This window comes from Pogoniulus pusillus, chromosome 3 (genome assembly GCF_015220805.1).
Source record: "Pogoniulus pusillus isolate bPogPus1 chromosome 3, bPogPus1.pri, whole genome shotgun sequence".
NCBI lineage: Eukaryota > Metazoa > Chordata > Aves > Piciformes > Lybiidae > Pogoniulus > Pogoniulus pusillus.
In genome coordinates, this window is record NC_087266.1 from 1390011 (window position 1) to 1409117 (window position 19107).

At 55.2% G+C, this 19107-nt stretch overlaps 1 protein-coding gene across 4 annotated transcripts in view; it reads left to right on the top strand.

The window, feature by feature from the left end:
- MYO7A (myosin VIIA) overlaps positions 1–19107 on the top strand; it is a 131849-nt gene that overhangs the window by 16988 nt on the left and 95754 nt on the right. For all 4 annotated transcript variants that reach the window (XM_064168555.1, XM_064168544.1, XM_064168572.1 and 1 more), the window contains exon 2: positions 8373–8430. In XM_064168555.1, the coding sequence (XP_064024625.1) occupies positions 8413–8430 (18 nt within the window). In that variant the 5' untranslated portion in view covers positions 8373–8412. The remainder of the gene's footprint in view (positions 1–8372; positions 8431–19107) is intronic.

The following is a 19107-nucleotide window of genomic DNA, read 5'->3' on the forward strand; positions in this document are numbered from 1 at the left end:
GCCTGGATGTGTTCTGTGTGATCTGCTCTGGGTGATGCTGCTCTGGCAGGGGAGTTGGGCTGGCTGAGCTTTGAGGGTCCCTTCCAGCCTCTGGCATTCTGTGACTCTGTGAACAAACCTCCAGGCCTGCCTTAGGAGCAGCATCCACCCACCAGAAGGAGAAGCCCCAGGGGAGTGCCTTCAGGGCTGGTTAGTTCCTGAGCCTCTGGCTCTCATCGCTGTAAGGCTGAACGCTGCAGGCACAGTGGCTTCAAGTCATGCCAGGAGGAGGTTTTGGTTGGGCAGTAGGAAGAATTTCTGCCCCAAAAGGGTTGTTAAGCCCTGGAACAGGCTGCCCAGGGGAACAGTGGAGTCTACATCCCTGGAGGTACCGAAAAGCTGTGTAGATGTTGTGCTCAATGAGGTTCAGCATTGACCTGGCAGCGTGGAGTGGGTCTGATGATGTTAAATGCCTCTTCCAGCCTGCCTGATTCTCTGGGTCTATGACCTAGGGCAGGTCACAGAGGAGTGAATCCAGAGGAGTGTTGGGAGTCTCTAGAGGAGCCTCCACTACCTGTGCCCTGTCACCTTTACAGGAGAGAAGCTTTTTCTCACGTTGAGGTGGAACTTGCTGGGTTCCAGTTTGTATCCATTGTCCCCTGTCCTATCACAGCCTGGCACCTTCTTGATACCCTCCCTGGAGGTGTTCAAGGGCAGGTTGGATGAGGCCTTACAGGACCTGTTGCAGTGGGAGGTGTCTGCCCCTGGCAGGGGGTTGGAAGTGGCTGAGCCCTGAGGTCCCTTCCACCATAAACCACTCCCGGACTGAGAGGCGTTTTGCCGGGGCAGATGCTGGGTGCCCATCGCTCCCAGGGCAGCACAGCCTGCAGCCAGGCTGTGCCAGGGCTGCAGCAGGCACACAGGCAGTGGTCACTGCAGTGTTCCCTGCAGCTCCCTGCTCTTGTGACCTGCCTGCCTCAGGTGAGAGCTTGCTCACATCCCTCACGTCACCATGACCTCGAGCTGATCTGGCGGCGCGGAGGCGGCAGCTGAGACACCAACAAGGGAACTTTCTCAGCAGGCAGCGTGTGGCCAGGGGGTGTTCAGTGTGGCCCCACACCTCCAGCAGGGCAGGCTCTTGGTCTTTGCTGCCTTGCAAAAACTCAGAGAGGTCTGTCCTGGCTGGGTGGGGGGAAAGAGAAAAGGACAGCAGAGACTGCAGATGAATCTCTGCTGCCCTTGGGATGTTGTCTGTCATAGGGTCATAGAATCAGGCAGGCTGGAAGAGAGCTCCAAGCTCAGCCAGCCCAACCTGGCACCCAGCCCTGCCCAACCAACCAGACCATGGCACTAAGTGCCCCAGCCAGGCTTGGCTGCAACACCTCCAGCCATGGCCACTCCACCACCTCCCTGGGCAGCCCATTCCAATGGAAAAATCACAGAACGAGTCAGGGTTGGAAGGGACCTCAAGGATCAGCCAGTCCCAACCCCCCTGCCGAGGGCATCTCCTCAGAATAACACTGGTGGGGCTAAGAAATGCCTGATAAGAGCTCTGTCAGGGTGCTCTCACTGCAGGCTGCCACTGAGGTCTCTCTGATGGAGCTTACCTCTCTGTGGTTCATCTGCTAGGTCAGGCTTCTGTACTGCTCTAACGATAGAATCAGGCAGGGCTGGAAGGGAGCACAAGGAGCAGCCAGTGCCAACCCCCTGCCATGCCCAGGGACACCCTACCCTAGAGCAGGCTGCACACAGCCTCAGCCAGCCTGGCCTCAAACACCTCCAGCCATGGGGCCTCAACCACCTCCCTGGGCAACCCACTCCAGCCTCTCACCACTCTCCTGCTCAACAACCTCCTCCTCTCATCCTGTCACAACAGGCTTTGCTGCAAAGTCTTTCCCCTTCTTTCCTACTGCCCTTTTTGAGTACCAGAGGCTGCACCAGGGTCTCCCCAGAGCCTTCTCTTCTCTGGGCTGAACAACTCTCAGCCTTTCCTGGCAGCAGAAGGCTTCCAGCACTTTGGTCATCACTTCTGTGGCCTCCTCTGACCCGGCTCCAGCAGGTCCATGTCTTGCCTGTGCTGAGGGCTCCAGAACTGCCATCCATCTTCCTGGGTGTCATTCCTCCTAGCAGGCAATCTATTACCTCTCTAGGCAATTAACTCCAAAGGTCAAACAATCCTTAATGTTTAAACTGAAGTCTTCCCATGACAGATTGCTTGCAGCTCCCTGCCTCAGGCCAGCCATACCTTGCCAGCCACAACAGGGTTTTGCTCCACCATTGCACCTCCAGCTCTTCTCTGCCCTCATACACCTCTTGGGCTGGAGTGGTGAGCAGGGCATGGCACAGAGGGAGGTCAGGATGATGTGTCTGGGGAAGCCTTCCTGAGAGGCATGTGCCTTGGTTTTGATACCAGCTTGCCACTGGAATGGGCTGCCCAGGGAGGTGGTGGAGTGGCCGTGGCTGGAGGTGTTGCAGCCAAGCCTGGCTGGGGCACTTAGTGCCATGGTCTGGTTGGTTGGGCAGGGCTGGGTGCTAGGTTGGGCTGGCTGAGCCTGGAGCTCTCTGCCAACCTGCCTGATTCTATGATGGTTTGAAACTCAAAGAAAGAGATTTAGAGTAGGCTGAAGGAAAAAAATGTTTTACATAGAGGAGTGGTGAAACACAGGCACAGATTGCCTGTGGTAGAAGCCACATCCTTGGAGGCATTCCAGGTCAGGTTGCTTGAGGCTCTGAGCAACCTGCTCTAGTTGAAGTCTGCTCCCTGCAGGGGTGTTGGGTTAGATGAGCTTTAAAGAACCTTTCTGGAGTATTGTGTCTAGTTCTGGGCTCCCCAGCTCAAGAAGGACAGGAGGCTGCTTGAGAGAATCCAGCACAGAGCCACAAAGATGATTAAGGAAGGTGAACACCTTCCTTACAGGGAGAGCCTGAGGGAGCTGGGGCTTGGAGAGGAGGAGACTGAGAGGTGACCTCAGTCATGTTTACAAAGCTGTGCAGGTGAGTGCCAGGAGGCTGCAGCCAGGCTCTGCTGGGTGATGCCCAGTGCCAGGCCAAGGGGCACTGGGTGGAAGCTGAGGCACAGGAGGTTCCAAGTGAACCCTGTGAGAGTGACAGAGCTCTGGAACAGGCTGTCCTGGGGGGTTGTGGAGTCTCCTTCTCTGGAGATATTCAAACCCTGCCTGGATGTATTCCTGTGTGATCTGCTCTGGGTGATGCTGCTCTGGCAGGGGGGTTGGACCAGATGATCTGGGAGACAATTAGGAGGAAGTTCTTGCCAGAGAGGAGTTCTAGGCAGTGGTTGGCATTGGAATGGGCTGCCCAGGGAGGTGGTGGAGTGGCTGTGGCTGGAGGTGTTGCAGCCAAGCCTGGCTGGGGCACTTAGTGCCATGGTCTGGTTGGTTGGGCAGGGCTGGGTGCTAGGTTGGACTGGCTGAGCTTGGAGCTCTCTTCCAGCCTGCTTGATCCTATGAATGGTATGCAGTGAAGTTGTCTTCTTCCTCTCTGCCCACTCTCATGCCTACTCCATAGTCAGAATCCCACAGACTGAAGGATCTCTAGTTTGACATTCTTCACGAGCTGTTGTTTTTCATCCTGATCTGAATCCTGCTTTTGGTAAGGACAAGAGCTTTGGTCTCTGAGGGTGTAGGTCTGACCTTTTTATTCACCATTGCTACAAAATCTTTAATCCTTCTCAGATCCCTTGCTGGAGGGCAGGAGGTGAAAGCAGCAGTGTGCAGTGAGCCTGGGTGTGCTAAATCTCATTGCTCAGCTCAGGTGATAGATTGCTTCTGCCACTCGAGGCAACCTGAGACAAATAAACTTCTCCTGTCCTTTAGCACCAGTAAGTGCTCAGACTGCCCCTCAAACACAGACTCTACACCCACCTGGGTGCAGAAGGGGACAGGTTGTTATTTCCAGAGGGACCTGGCCAGGCTGGATGGGTGGGCAGAGGCCAAGGGGATGAGACTGAACAAGGCCAAGTGCAGGGTTCTGCACTTTGGCCACAGCAACCCCAAGCAGCACTGCAGGCTGGGGCCAGAGTGGCTGAGAGCAGCCAGGCAGAGAGGGCCCTGGGGGTGCTGGCAGAGAGGAGCTGAAGCTGAGGCAGCAGTGCCCAGGTGGGCAGCAGAGCCAATGGCATCCTGGGCTGGCTCAGGAGCAGTGCCCAGGTGGGCAGCAGAGCCAATGGCATCCTGGGCTGGCTCAGGAGCAGTGTGGGCAGCAGGACAAGGGAGGTTCTTGTGCCCCTGTGCTCAGCACTGCTCAGGCCACCCCTGCAGTGCTGTGTCCAGCTGTGGGCTCCTGAATTGCAGAGAGATGCTGAGGTGCTGGAAGGTGTTTGGAGCAGGGCAGCAAGGCTGGGGAGGGGCCTGGAGCAGAGCCCTGTGAGGAGAGGCTGAGGGAGCTGGGGGGGTGCAGCCTGCAGCAGAGGAGGCTCAGGGCAGAGCTGATTGCTGCCTGCAGCTGCCTGCAGGGAGGCTGTAGCCAGGTGGGGTTGGGCTCTGCTGCCAGGCAAGCAGCAAGAGAAGAAGGGGACAGAGTCTGAAGCTGTGGCAGGGCAGGTCTAGGCTGGATGTTGTTAGGAAGTTGCTGGCAGAGAGAGTGATTGGCATTGGAATGGGCTGCCCAGGGAGGTGGTGGAGTGGCCGTGGCTGGAGGTGTTGCAGCCAAGCCTGGCTGGGGCACTTAGTGCCGTGGTCTGGTTGGTTGGGCAGGGCTGGGTGCTAGGTTGGGCTGGCTGAGCCTGGAGCTCTCTTCCAGCCTGGTTGATTCTATGACTCTCTGGACATGAATTGTCCCAGCTGGTTCAATGAATGATTCCTTTTCTCCAGTGCATTTGCAGGCAGGAAAAGCAGGTGGGAAATGGAAGTTCAGGAGATAGGATCAGAAGCTACATTTAGGGTGAAATCCCTGAACTGCCTCTAACCAATGCTTAGTGAGCATGTGCTCTGCAGGATTAGCACTGCAGAGTGATCCCCAGGCACTGTGGCCAGTCATGTGCTTGGACTCCAGCCCTGAAGTGCCATGAGGGAGCAGGGGAATGCCAGTTGAACAGATTAGAGCTGCACCCCCCTTCTCTGCAGCTGCAGGGCAATGGCTTTGTCCAGCTCCTTCAGACTCACTCCCTCCAGATTTGAGCTTCCTCAGGTTCCTATTGGAATCAAGCAAGCCCTAACAGAGGTTACCATGGTGGGAGACTCTCTGGATGTGTTCCTGGGTGACCTGCACTAGATTCTATAGTCCTGCTCTGGCAGGGAGGGTGAACTCTCCTATGAGGAGAGACAGGGGAGTTGGGGTTGTTCAGTCTGGAGAGGAGAAGGCTCCCAGGTGACCTTATTGTGGCCCTCCAGTATCTGAAGGGGGCTACAAGAAGGCTGGGGAAGGGAGGTGGTGGAGTCTCCCTCTCTGGAGATATTGCAGACCTGCCTGGATGTGTTCCTGGGTGATCTGCTCTGGGTGATGCTGCTCTGGCAGGGGTTTGGACTGGATGAGTTTTGGAGGCCCCTCCCAGCCCCTGCCATGCTGTGATTCTGTCATGGTGGTGTTAGTGGCATCCTGGGCTGGCTCAGGAGCAGTGTGGGCAGCAGCACAAGGGAGGTTCTTGTGCCCCTGTGCTCAGCACTGCTCAGGCCACCCCTGGAGTGCTGTGTCCAGTTGTGGGCTCCTGAATTGCAGAGAGCTGTTGAGGTGCTGGAAGGTGTTTGGAGCAGGGCAGCAAGGCTGGGGAGGGGCCTGGAGCACAGCCCTGTGAGGAGAGGCTGAGGGAGCTGGGGGGGTGCAGCCTGCAGCAGAGGAGGCTCAGGGCAGAGCTCATTGCTGCCTGCAGCTGCCTGCAGGGAGGCTGTAGCCAGGTGGGGTTGGGCTCTGCTGCCAGGCACCCAGCACCATATCAGCCTCTAAGCTGCACTGGTGTGCACGTTAGAAGGGCACCAGTTTGGTGCACTGGGCTTTACCTCCGTGTGAGGAGTGCCAAGGGGCTGGAGCCAGGCTCTGCTGGGTGATGCCCAGCACCAGCACAAGGGGCACTGGGTGGAAGCTGAGGCATAGGAAGGTTCATTTAACCATGAGGAGGATTTTTTTCCCTGTGAGGGTGCCAGGAGACTGGCACAGGCTGCCCAAGGGGGTTGTGGGGTCTCCTTCTCTGGAGGCTTTCAAGACCTGCCTGGACGTGTTTCTGTGCAGACTACCCTAGGGAATAAGGTAGGGAATCCTGCCTTGGCAGGGAGGTTGGATTCAATCTCTGGAGGTCCCTTCCAACCTCTGAGGCTCTGTGATTCTGTGTAAACTTCTTCACAGTGAGGGTGACAGAGCCCTGGAGCAGGCTGCCCAGAGAGGTTGTGGGGTCTGAGGTTCTGTGAGCCTGCTGCAGGAGGTTATTCTTTGCCAGATGCAGGGCTCTACACTTGCCCTTGTTGAGCTTCATGAGGTTCCCCTCTACCCAACTGCATGCTGAGCAGATGCTGAGTGGCAGCCCAGCCCCACTGCTCCCAACCTGGACACAGTTTGATGGGAAGATGCTAGGCAGGCAGCTGAGTACGAGCCAGCAGTGTGCCCAGGCAGCCAAGAAGGCCAGTGGCATCCTGGCTGGGATCAGAAATGCTGTGGCCAGCAGCAGCAGGGAGGGGACTGTCCCTTGGACTCACCTCTGGTGAGGCCACACCTTGAGTGCTGTGTTCAGCTTTGGGCACTGCAATCCAAGAGAGCTGTGGAGGTGCTGGAGTGGGTCCAGAGGAGGGCAACGAAGCTGGGGAAGGGCCTGGAGAGTAAATCTGATGAGGAGCAACCAAAGGAGCTGGGGATGGGTAGTGTGAGGAAGAGGAGGCTGAGGGGAGACCTCATTGCTGTCTACAGCTACCTGAAGGGACATTGTGGACAGGCTGCTGCTGGGCTCTGCTCACAGGAGACAGAATAAGGAGGAATGGCCTCAAGCTGAGGCTGGGGAGGTTTAGGTTGGATGTTAGGAAAATGTTCTTCATAGAGAGGGTGGACACAGCCTCAAGCAGTGCCAGGGCAGGGTCAGGTTGGATGTGAGGAAGAAGTTCTTCATAGGAAGAGTGATTGGCATTGGAATGGGTTGCCCAGGGAGGTGGTGGAGTGGCCGTGCCTGGAGGTGTTTGAAAGGAGGCTGGGTGAGGCACTCAGTGCCATGGGTTAGTTAATTAGAAGGGTTAGGTGCTAGGTTGGGCTGGATGATCTCAGAGGTTGATTCTGTGACTGGCATGAGCTGCCCAGGGAGGTGTTGGAGTCACCCAGCCTGGATGTGTTTAAGGGTGGTTTGAAGTGCTTAGGGCTATGGTTTAAGATGAATCTTGTAGAGTAGGGTTCTAGGCTGGACTTGATGATCCTGAGAGGCTTTTCCAACCTGGCTGCTTCTCTGATTCTGTGGCTGGGATGAGCTGCCCAGGGAGGTGATGCAGTCACCCAGCCTGGATGTGTTTAAGGGTGGTTGGAGGTGCTTAGGGCTATGGTTTAAGATGCATCTTGTAGAGTAGGGTTCTAGGTTGGACTTGGTTTAAGGTGAATCTTGCAGAGTAGGGTTCTAGGTTGGACTTGATGATCCTGAGAGGCTTTTCCAACCTTGATGTTGCTGTGATTCTGTGGCTGGGATGAGCTGCCCAGGGAGGTGTTGGAGTCACTCACCCTGGATGTGTTTAAGGGTGGTTTGAAGTGCTTAGGGCTATGGTTTAAGATGCATCTTGTAGAGTAGGGTTCTAGGTTGGACTTGGTTTAAGGTGAATCTTGCAGAGTAGGGTTCTAGGTTGGACTTGATGATCCTGAGAGGCTTTTCCAACCTTGATGTTGCTGTGATTCTGTGGCTGGGATGAGCTGCCCAGGGAGGTGTTGGAGTCACTCACCCTGGATGTGTTTAAGGGTGGTTTGAAGTGCTTAGGGCTATGGTTTAAGATGAATCTTGTAGAGTAGGGTTCTAGGTTGGACTTGATGGACCTGAGAGGCTTTTCCAACCAGGCTGCTTCTGTGCTTCCAAGCTGAGCTGCCCTGCCCCAGGGGCTGTGAGGGCAGGGCTGCCCTTCTGCCTGCGCTCTAATGCACACCACGGGACCCGATGCCACGCGCGGTGTAAGCAGCATCAGTCTGTTTGCCAGGTTAATCCTTGGATAACTTTCTAGGACTCAGTTGACAAAATATTCCTTGCATAAACAACCTCCAGGCCCCTTCTCATTCACCAGGGTGCAGGGATTAATCTGGATGCATTAGAGGATTGTCTCTGGCTGTCTGGAATTACCATTAGCAGAGCCTGGGTGGTTTAAGTGCCTCTCGTCTTCTAGGCACACCCCGGGGGCTGCAGCTGTTCCTCTAAGGGTTGGGATGGTGCCCGAGCTGGGCTCTAAAACTCAAGAGGTCAGGTCCCTAATGGCTGCTTTCTTTTGGTCCAGGTCCATTGCTGGTGGTTGCTGATGTGTTTACACAGGAGCCATGGTCATTCTACGACAGGTAAGGGAAGCATTCCTCTCTTCAGCACTTCCAATGTTATTCCACCCTGCAAAGGGCCAAGGGTGCTTTATTTTGGGGGGGAAGGGTCAAGTGAGGCTATTTTTATCCTATTTCCCTAAAAGGCCTGGTACAAGATGCAGAGATGCTCATTAGCCTTAATCCTTGATTGGCTTAGAGGGAATCATTGCTCTCGTGTGTGTAGTCCAGATTAGCCTCCAGCAATGTTCCACTTCTATTTTCTCATCTGGGGTGGCCCAGAAGCTGCATGGGAGCTAAGGATACACAGCAGGATAAAACAGCCTAGTGCCTGCCTTGAGGACTAAGAGAATCACAGAACCAAGCAGGTTGGGAGAGAGCTCCAAGCTCAGCCAGCCCAACCTAGCACCCAGCCCTGCCCAACCAACCAGACCATGGCACTAAGTGCCCCAGCCAGGCTTGGCTGCAACACCTCCAGCCACGGCCACTCCACCACCTCCCTGGGCAGCCCATTCCAATGCCAATCACACTCTCTGCCAGCAACTTCCTAACAACATCCAGCCTAGACCTGCCCTGCCACAGCTTCAGACTCTGTCCCCTTGTTCTGTTGCTGCTTGCCTGGCAGCAGAGCCCAACCCCACCTGGCTACAGCCTCCCTTCAGGTAGTTGTAGACAGCAATGAGCTCTGCCCTGAGCCCACATCCAAACCACTTTCAAACACATCCAGAGGTGATGACTCCCAGCCCGTTCCAGTGCCTGACCATTCTTGCTGGGTGAAAAGTTTTCCTAATATCCAGTCTAAAGCTACCCAGTGGCAGCTTCAGGCCATTCCCTCTTGTTCTATCACTAATTCCCTGTGAAAAGAGACCAGCACCAAGCTCTCCACAACCTCCTTCCAGGTATCTGTAGACCTAACCAACAGTCTTGCTTCATGTCTGTGTCTGTCTTGACAAGTGTGCTTTAGGCTGCAATTGGGCAGGAACTCACATGGTGCCAGTCTGTAATGTACCAAGAGCTGAGGGACCTGGCCAGGCTGGGTGGGTGGGCAGAGGCCAAGGGGATGAGACTGAACAAGGCCAAGGGCAGGGTTCTGCACTTTGGCCACAGCAACCCCAAGCAGCACTGCAGGCTGGGGCCAGAGTGGCTGAGAGCAGCCAGGCAGAGAGGGAGCTGGGGGTGCTGGCAGAGAGGAGCTGAAGCTGAGGCAGCAGTGCCCAGGTGGGCAGCAGAGCCAATGGCATCCTGGGCTGGCTCAGGAGCAGTGTGGGCAGCAGGACAAGGGAGGTTCTTGTGCCCCTGTGCTCAGCACTGCTCAGGCCACCCCTGCAGTGCTGTGTCCAGTTGTGGGCTCCTGAATTGCAGAGAGGTGTTGAGGTGCTGGAAGGTGTTTGGAGCAGGGCAGCAAGGCTGGGGAGAGGCCTGGAGCACAGCCCTGTGAGGAGAGGCTGAGGGAGCTGGGGGGGTGCAGCCTGCAGCAGAGGAGGCTCAGGGCAGAGCTGATTGCTGCCTGCAGCTGCCTGCAGGGAGGCTGTAGCCAGGTGGGGTTGGGCTCTGCTGCCAGGCAAGCAGCAAGAGAAGAAGGGGACAGAGTCTGAAGCTGTGCCAGGGCAGGTCTAGGCTGGATGTTGTGAGGAAGTTGCTGGCAGAGAGAGTGATTGGCATTGGAATGGGCTGCCCAGGGAGGTGGTGGAGTGGCTGTGGCTGGAGGTGTTGCAGCCAAGCCTGGCTGGGGCACTTAGTGCCATGGTCTGGTTGGTTGGGCAGGGCTGGGTGCTAGGTTGGGCTGGCTGAGCTTGGAGCTCTCTTCCAGCCTGCTTGATTCTATGATAGCTTCTGGGGTGGAAGGAATGGCAGAGGTCTAAAAGTGCAACTGAAATGCTTTCTACAGTGCTGCCATGACCTGCTGTAAGGAGCTGTGGCCCACCAAAACCAGGCTGCACTTTGGAAGGGGAGATAAGTTCTTCCAAGAGACACAGAGAGTTTGGCCTGAGTGATGCAGTTAGCAGTGCCAAGGAAAATGGGTGTGGAAATTTAAGTGAAGAAATTCATCTCCTCAGAATAACACTGGTGGGGCTAAGAAATGCCTGATAAGAGCTCTGTCAGGATGCTCTCACTGCAGGCTGCCACTGAGGTCTCTTTGATGGAGCTTACCTCTCTGTGGTTCATCTGCTAGGTCAGGCTTCTGTACTGCTCTAATGATAGAATCAGGCAGGGCTGGAAGGGAGCATAAGGAGCAGCCAGTGCCAACCCCCTGCCATGCCCAGGGACACCCTACCCTAGAGCAGGCTGCACACAGCCTCAGCCAGCCTGGCCTCAAACACCTCCAGCCATGGGGCCTCAACCACCTCCCTGGGCAACCCAGTCCAGCCTCTCACCTCTCTCCTGCTCAACAACTTCCTCCTCACCTCCAGCCTCACTCTCCCCACCTCCACCTTTGCTCCATTCCCCCCACTCCTGGCACCCCCTGAATTCATCCTTTGCAGAGCTTTCATCACAGAATCATGAAATGGTTTGGCTTGGAAAGGACCTTTAGAATTGGTCTAGTCCCTGCAGTCAGCAGGGACAGCTCCCACTAGAACAGGTTGCTCAGGGTCTCATCCAACCTGGCCTTGAACACCTTCAGGGAGGTTGTGGAGGACAGAAGTACAGAATGTGATCAATGATCACATTGGGTGATTCTGTGCTCCACAACCTCCCTGGGCAACCTGTGCCAGTGTCTCACCACCCTCAACCTGTGCCAGTGTCTCACCTCCCTCAACCTGTGCCAGTGTCTCACCACCCTCAACCTGTGCCAGTGTCTCACCTCCCTCAACCTGTGCCAGTGTCTCACCTCCCTCAACCTGTGCCAGTGTCTCACCACCCTCACTGCAAACAACTTCCTCACATCCACTTTCAGTCTTCCCTCTGCCACTTCAAACCTATTCCTCCTCCTCCTCCTCATATGAGACCTTGTCAATAGTCCCTCCCCAGCCCTCCTGCAGCCCCCTGCAGATCCTGCAAGGCCACTCCAAGCTCTCCTCCAAGCCTTCTCCTCTCCAGGCTGCACAGCCCTAACTCTCTCAGCCTGTGCTCAGAGCAGAGCTGCTGCAGCCCTCTCAGCATCTTGGTGGCCTCCTCTGCACTGGCTCCAACACTTCCATGTGCTGCTTGTGCTGGGGGCTGCAGAACTGCCCCCAGGACTGCAGGTGGGGTGTGAGGAGAGCAGAGCCAAGGGGCAGAATCCCCTCCCTTGCCCTGTGCCCACACTGCTCTTGCTGCAGCCCAGCACAGGGTTGTGTCTGGGCTGCACTCACACTGCAGGCTCTTATTGAGCTTTGCATCACCCCAGACCCCCAGGTCCTGTTCCTCAGGGCTGCTCTCAGCCATTCCCCACCCAGCCTGGAGCTGTGCTTGGGATTGGACCCACCCAGGTGCAGGACCTTACACTTGGCCTTGTGCTGGGGGCTCCAGAACTGTCCACAGTAGTACATCATCACCTAGGACAGACCAGCACAGAGCTTTTGGCCCCTGCAGCTTGGTTTTCCTCTCCTTATCCAAGTGTAAATCCAGGGATTTTGAAGCTGAGCCCAGTGCATTGCAGCCCTTCCACTCTCCCATCCAAACAGTCCTCAGTAGGATGTCCCTCAGGGGCTGGCTCCAAGCAAGGAGCAGAATGCACAGAGAGCTTCTTCCCAGTGTCTTCCACCCAGTAACTCAGAAGAAAAGCCAATATTGTTCCCCCAGCAGGGACCTGCAGGGAGCCAAACTCATCAGCTTCAGTCTCCTGCAAATTGCTCCTGACAAGTCCATTTCCATGCACAAAGCAAGGGAAGATGCAGAAGCAGAGCTTCCAAAATCCCTGCCTTGGCAGCCTGACGAGTCCCTTTGGCTCTGCATGCTCTCATTCCTGCTCTTGCATTTAAAGCAGAGTTGTTTTTAGAGCTGGAAAGGAGACCAGGAGGGTGTGGTGGCCCTGGCTGCAGATGGCCACTCAGCCTGCTGAGGGGCACATCACTGCTCCAGGCAAAGGCTGTTGCTGAGGCCACCATTATCCCAGTGGCAAACAACCAATGTTTGCTGCTCACTAGGTGCCTGGTTGTGCCAGCTCCATCCTCTCCCTCCTGTAGGCAGCCCTCATGTAACCTGATGCTAATCCCAGGGTTTCCCAGTGCTGCAAACTTCCTGCTGCTGGGCCAGAGCAGCAGAAATCAAGGCCACTTATCTGCTGGGGAATAAAGCATGCTCCCAAAACTGACAGAATCACAGAATTAACCAGGCTGGAGAAGACCTTTGAGATCATCTTGTGGCCAAGAGAGCCAATGGCATCCTGGCCTGGATCAGGAGCAGTGTGGCCAGCAGGTGTTCAAGAAAAGCCTGCATGAGGCACTTAGTGCCATGGTCTGGTTGACTGGATAGGGCTGGGTGCTAGGTTGGACTGGATGAGCTTGGAGGTCTCTTCCCACCTGCTTGATTTTATGGTTCTCTGACAAGGGAGGTTCTTGTTCCCCTCTGCTCAGCACTGCTCAAGCCACCCCTGGAGTGCTGTGTCCAGTTGTGGGCTCCTGAATTGCAGAGAGCTGTTGAGGTGCTGGAAGGTGTTTGGAGCAGGGCAGCAAGGCTGGGGAGGGGCCTGGAGCAGAGCCCTGTGAGGAGAGGCTGAGGGAGCTGGGAGGGTGCAGCCTGCAGCAGAGGAGGCTCAGGGCAGAGCTGATTGCTGCCTGCAGCTGCCTGCAGGGAGGCTGTAGCCAGGTGGGGTTGGGCTCTGCTGCCAGGCAAGCAGCAAGAGAAGAAGGGGACAGAGTCTGAAGCTGTGGCAGGGCAGGTCTAGGCTGGATGTTGTTAGGAAGTTGCTGTCAGAGAGAGTGATTGGCATTGGAATGGGCTGCCCAGGGAGGTGGTGGAGTGGCTGTGGCTGGAGGTGTTGCAGCCAAGCCTGGCTGGGGCACTTAGTGCCATGGTCTGGTTGGTTGGGCAGGGCTGGGTGCTAGGTTGGGCTGGCTGAGCTTGGAGCTCTCTGCCAACCTGCTTGATCCTATGATTCTCTAACTCTTTCCCAGACACCTCCTACCTGATCTCTCTGAGTTCCCTGGTTCTACCTGGAGCAGGCAATGCACTGTTTGAGGTCTTAGTGTATGTTATGCACTCAGCTCTGCTAAGTGATTCACTGTTAGAATCATGGGGTCATAGAATCAACCAGGTTGGAAGAGAGCTCCAAGCTCAGCCAGCCCAACCTAGCACCCAGCCCTATCCATTCAACTAGACCATGGCACCGAGTGCCTCATCCAGTCTTTTCTTGAACACCTCCAGGCACAGCAACTCCACCATAGCAAGGAGGAGAGGGAGGGGACACAAACCCGAGGTGGTTGTAGGTTCATCCCAGGGCTGATCTGCAGTGCTGTTACTACCCAAAGCGCAGTGCAAATCCGCCGCTCGGATTCTCCTTCCCATAACCACTGAATAATTGAAGTCTTCTCCCTTTTATGCCCCATATCTGTCTGATCTATGAGCCTGAGGCTTCCCTGGGTAGCTGTAAGGCAGCAGTGAGCAGTCCAGCAGAAGGCAAGCAAAGGGCACATTTGCATATAGATGGAAGCATGAAGCGACGGCAGGCGTTCGCTAGCTGCAGACATAGCTTGGCATTTTAACAGCTCTTTGCTTCGAATCCTCCTCGTCAGATTTATGGGCAACTGAAGTGCTGGGCTGGTGGCTGGCTGTAGAAAATGAAGCTGGAGGCTGGGGGGGTGCACTCCCAGCAGCATGGCTGCGGAATATGAGTGGCAGGAGGTCAAACTAAGGTAGAGCGAGAGGTCGCAGCCCCTGTGCGGAGATGCCCTTCAGTCCTAGCCTGTCTGAAATGTAACCCTGACTGCTTTGGATGCACAGAATCACAGCAACACCCAGGCTGGAGAAGCCCCTCAGGATCACCAAGTCCAGCCTAGAACCCTACTCTGCAGGATTCACCTTAAACCATAGCCCTAAGCACAACATCCAAACCACCCTTAAAGACATCCAGACCACCCTTAAACCATATCCCTGAGCACCACATCCAGACCCCCCTTAAACCATGGCCCTAAGCACCACATCCAAACCACCCTTAAACACATCCAGACCCCCCTTAAACCATATCCCTGAGCACCACATCCCAACCACCCTTAAACCATATTCCTGAGCACCACATCCCAACCATCCTTAAACACATCCAGACCCTCCCTTAAACCATATCCCTGAGCACCCCATCCAGACCCCCCTTAAACCATAGCCCTAAGCACCACATCCAAACCACTCTGAAACACATCCAGACCCCCCTTAAACCATATCCCTGAGCACCACATCCAGACCCCCCTTAAGCCATGGCCCTAAGTACCACATCCCAACCACCCTTAAACACATCCAGACCCTCCTTAAACCATATCCCTGAGCACCACATCCAAACCATCCTTAAACCATGTCCCTAAGCACCACTTCCCAACCACCCTTAAACACATCCAGACCCCCCCTTAAACCATATCCCTAAGCACCACATCCCAACCACCCTGAAACACATCCAGACCCCCCTTAAACCATATTCCTGAGCACCACATCCCAACCATCCTTAAACACATCCAGACCCCCCTTAAACCATGTCCCTGAGCACCACATCCAGACCACCCTTAAACCATGTCCCTAAGCACCACATCCAGACCACCCTTAAACCATGTCCCTAAGTACCACAACCAAACCACCCTGAAACACATCCAGGGTGGGTGACTCCAACACCTCCCTGGGCAGCTCATCCCAGCCACAGAATCTCAGCAACATCCAGGTGGGCAAAGCCCCTCAGGATCACCAAGTCCAAACTAGAACCCTACTCTGCAAGATTCACTTTAAGCCATATCCCTAAGCACCACATCCAGACCACCCTTAAAGACATCCAGACCACCCTTAAACCACATCCCTGAGCACCACATCCAAACCATCCTTAAACACATCCAGGGGCAGCTCATGTCAGCCACAGAATCACAGAAGCATCCAGGTTGGCAAAGCCTCTCAGGGTCACTGAGTCCAACCTAGAACCCTACTCTGCAAGATTCACCTTAAGCCATATCCCTAAGCACCACCTCCAAACCACCCTTAAGTACCCCCAGGGTTGAGCTCCCTGGGCAGCTCATTCCAGCCCCTGACCACTCTCTCCATGAAAAGCATTTTCCTAATGACCAATGTAAACCTGCCCAGCCTCAGCCTGAGGCCATTCCCCCTTCTTCTGTCTCCATTAGCTGTGAGAAGAGACCAGCAACAGCCTCTCCACGATGTCCCTTCAGGTAGCTGTAGACAACAGTGAGGTCTCTCCTCAGCCTCCTCTTCCTCAATCTAACCATCCCTGGCTCCCTCAGTTGCTCTTCATAAGAATGTCTGCCATGACAGGCTCCTGGCACAGCTGCAGCTCCTGGCTGGGACAGATTGACTCTGGTATGGGTCAAGAGCTGGCTGGAGGGCTGGGCCCAGAGAGTGGTGGTGAATGGTGCCACATGCAGCTGGCAGCTGGCACCAGTGGTGTGCCTCAGGGATCAGTGCTGGGCACAGTCCTGTTCAGTATCTTTAGTGATGATCTGGAGCAGGGGATTGAGTCCAGCAGCAGTGAGTTTGCAGATGGCACCAAGCTAGGAGCAGCTGAAGCTGAGGCAGCAGTGCCCAGGTGGGCAGCAGAGCCAATGGCATCCTGGGCTGGCTCAGGAGCAGTGTGGGCAGCAGGACAAGGGAGGTTCTTGTGCCCCTGTGCTCAGCACTGCTCAGGCCACCCCTGCAGTGCTGTGTCCAGCTGTGGGCTCCTGAATTGCAGAGAGCTGTTGAGGTGCTGGAAGGTGTTTGGAGCAGGGCAGCAAGGCTGGGGAGGGGCCTGAGGCAAGCAGCAAGAGAAGAAGGGGACAGAGTCTGAAGCTGTGCCAGGGCAGGTCTGGGCTGGATGTTGTTAGGAAGTTGCTGGCAGAGAGAGTGATTGGCATTGGAATGGGCTGCCCAGGGAGGTGGTGGAGTGGCCGTGGCTGGAGGTGTTGCAGCCAAGCCTGGCTGGGGCACTTAGTGCCATGGTCTGGTTGGTTGGGCAGGGCTGGGTGCTAGGTTGGGCTGGCTGAGCTTGGAGCTCTCTGCCAACCTGCCTAATTGGTTCTGTCCTGTTCTGTCCTGTTCTGTTCCTGTCTAAGCACTTGTCCAGCTGCTTTACCTCTCCAGGTGTCCCACACACCTCAGGTGCCTCTGCTGAACCCAGACCCTGCTGGTTTCAGATGCTGTGCCTTGGTTTTGGCCTGCAAGAGCCTCTTAAAGAAGTCTCTCTGCAGCTTTGCCCACTCTGCCCTAGGCATGCAGGTTGTGAAGTTAGGAGGCTACCCTCTGTGGTCCTTGGGCAGGGCCTTCACCTTGCACATCCATCTGCATGCCCTACATGAGACAGACTTATTGACCCACCCCCAAACTCCGTTATCAAGAAGTGGATGGACCACATCTTTTTCCTGGGGAAACTCTGGGTGGCCTCCTTCTTTAGCCTAGGGAAACTGTAGATGACCTCCATCCTTTACCTAGGGAAAATGTGGATGGCCTCCTTCCTTTTCCTAGAGAAAGTTTGAATAGCCTCCATTGTTAGAGAAACTGTGGATGGCCTCCATCCTTTTCCTAGAGAAACTCTGGATAACCTCATCCTTTTTCCTTAGAGGAATTCTGGATGGCCTCCATCCTGTTCCTTAGAGGAACTCTGGATGGCCTCCATCCTTTTCCTTAGAGGAACTCTGGGTGGCCTCCATTCATTTCCTTAGAGAAACAGTGGATGTTGTCCATGCTTCTTCTAGAGAAGTTCTGGATGGCCTCCATCTTTTTTCCTGGAGAAACTCTGGATGCCCTCAATCCTTTTCCTTAGAGCAACTCTGGATGGCCTCCACCCTTTTCCTTAAAGAAACTATGGATTCCCTCAATCTTTTTCCCAGAGAAACTCTGGATGGTCTCCATCCTTTTCCTTAGAGAAACTCTGGATGGCCTCAATCCTTTTCCCAGAGAAACTCTGGATGGCCTCAATCCTTTTCCTTAGAGAAACTCTGGATGGCCTCCATCCTTTTCCTTAGAGAAACTCTGGATGGCCTCAATCCTTTTCCTAGAGAAACTCTGGATGGCCTCCATTCTTTTCCCAGAGAAACTCTGGATGGCCTCCATCCTTTTCCTAGAGAAACTCTGGATAATCTCCATCCTTTTCCTTAGAGGAACTCTGGATAGCATCCATTCATTTCCTTAGAGAAACAGTGGATGTTCTCCATTCTTTTCCTAGAGAAGCTCTGGATGGCCTCCATCCTTTCCCAAGAGAAGCTGTGGATGACCTCCACCTATTCTCTTAGAGAGACTGTGGATGGCCTCCATCTTTTTCCTAGAGCAACTCTGGGTGGCCTCCACCCTTTTCCCTTCTTCAGAAGCAAAGGCCAGGTGCTTCTTGTCTTCTGAAGCCTGGGAAAACCCTCGTGTGGGGCAGAGCCTGGGCAGAGATGTGCACAGCACTGCTGGGGAGCCTTTAGTGCAGGCAGTGTGAGCACAGCCTGAGCAGTGTGTGTGCAGCTCCTGCCACCCAGCCAGGCGTTTTATTGCCACCACCACTGCTGCTAAACGACTCTGAAGGTCACACATTGCATTTTCATTGCCTACAAATCACTCTGGAGAGGCCTTTTACTGCCCCTCGACCCCATAAAATGGCTGGATGTGGTGTGAGGCAGGCAGGCAGCCTTCTCCCATTAGGGAGGTGCTTGAAGCCAAAGAGCATCTGCATCCAGGGCAGAGCAGTGGGGGCTTAACTGCCTGCAGCTGCCTGCAGGGAGGCTGTAGCCAGGTGGGGTTGGGCTCTGCTGCCAGGCAAGCAGCAAGAGAAGAGGGGGACAGAGTCTGAAGCTGTGGCAGGGCAGGTCTAGGCTGGATGTTGTTAGGAAGTTGCTGGCAGAGAGAGTGATTGGCATTGGAATGGGCTGCCCAGGGAGGTGGTGGAGTGGCCGTGGCTGGAGGTGTTGCAGCCAAGCCTGGCTGGGGCACTTAGTGCCATGGTCTGGTTGGTTGGGCAGGGCTGGGTGCTAGGCTGGGCTGGCTGAGCTTGGAGCTCTCTTCCAGCCTGCTTGATCCTATAGTTCTGTGATTCTAAGTCTGAGTTAGACACACGCTCTGCCACTGCTCACCCTGCATGGGGGCACTGTTAGCATGGAAGCTCAGTTGCAGTCCCTGGGGAAATCACCAGCAGCAAACCTCCTGAGGCACTTGGCAATGCCAGAGAGTTACAGCAGATGGGGCTGGTCCTGTGCTGCTGGGAGCCTACAGCAGAGCTCTGTGGATGGTTCACCTCTTCTCTCAGAGAGACCCACCACTAGCAGCCTTTTGGGAAGTTTTCCAGCTGGTTGGACAGGGCTGGGTGCTAGGTTGGACTGGATAAGCTTGGAGGTCTCTTCCAATCTGCTTGATTCTATGATCCTGCACCTGGCTTGATGCAGCCCCAGATACAGGCTGGGTGCTGAACAGATAGAGAGCAACCTTGAGGAGAAGGGCTTGGGTGAAAAGCAGTGAGGACTTGCAGCCCATAAGCCATCTGCATCCAGGGCTGCATCCAAAGCAGTTGGAGGAAGGAGATTCTGCCCCTCTGCTCCATTCTGCTGAGACCTCACTTGCAGTGCTGGGTCCAGCTCTGGAGTCCTCAGCACAGGAGGGGCATGGACCAATTGGAACAGGTCCATA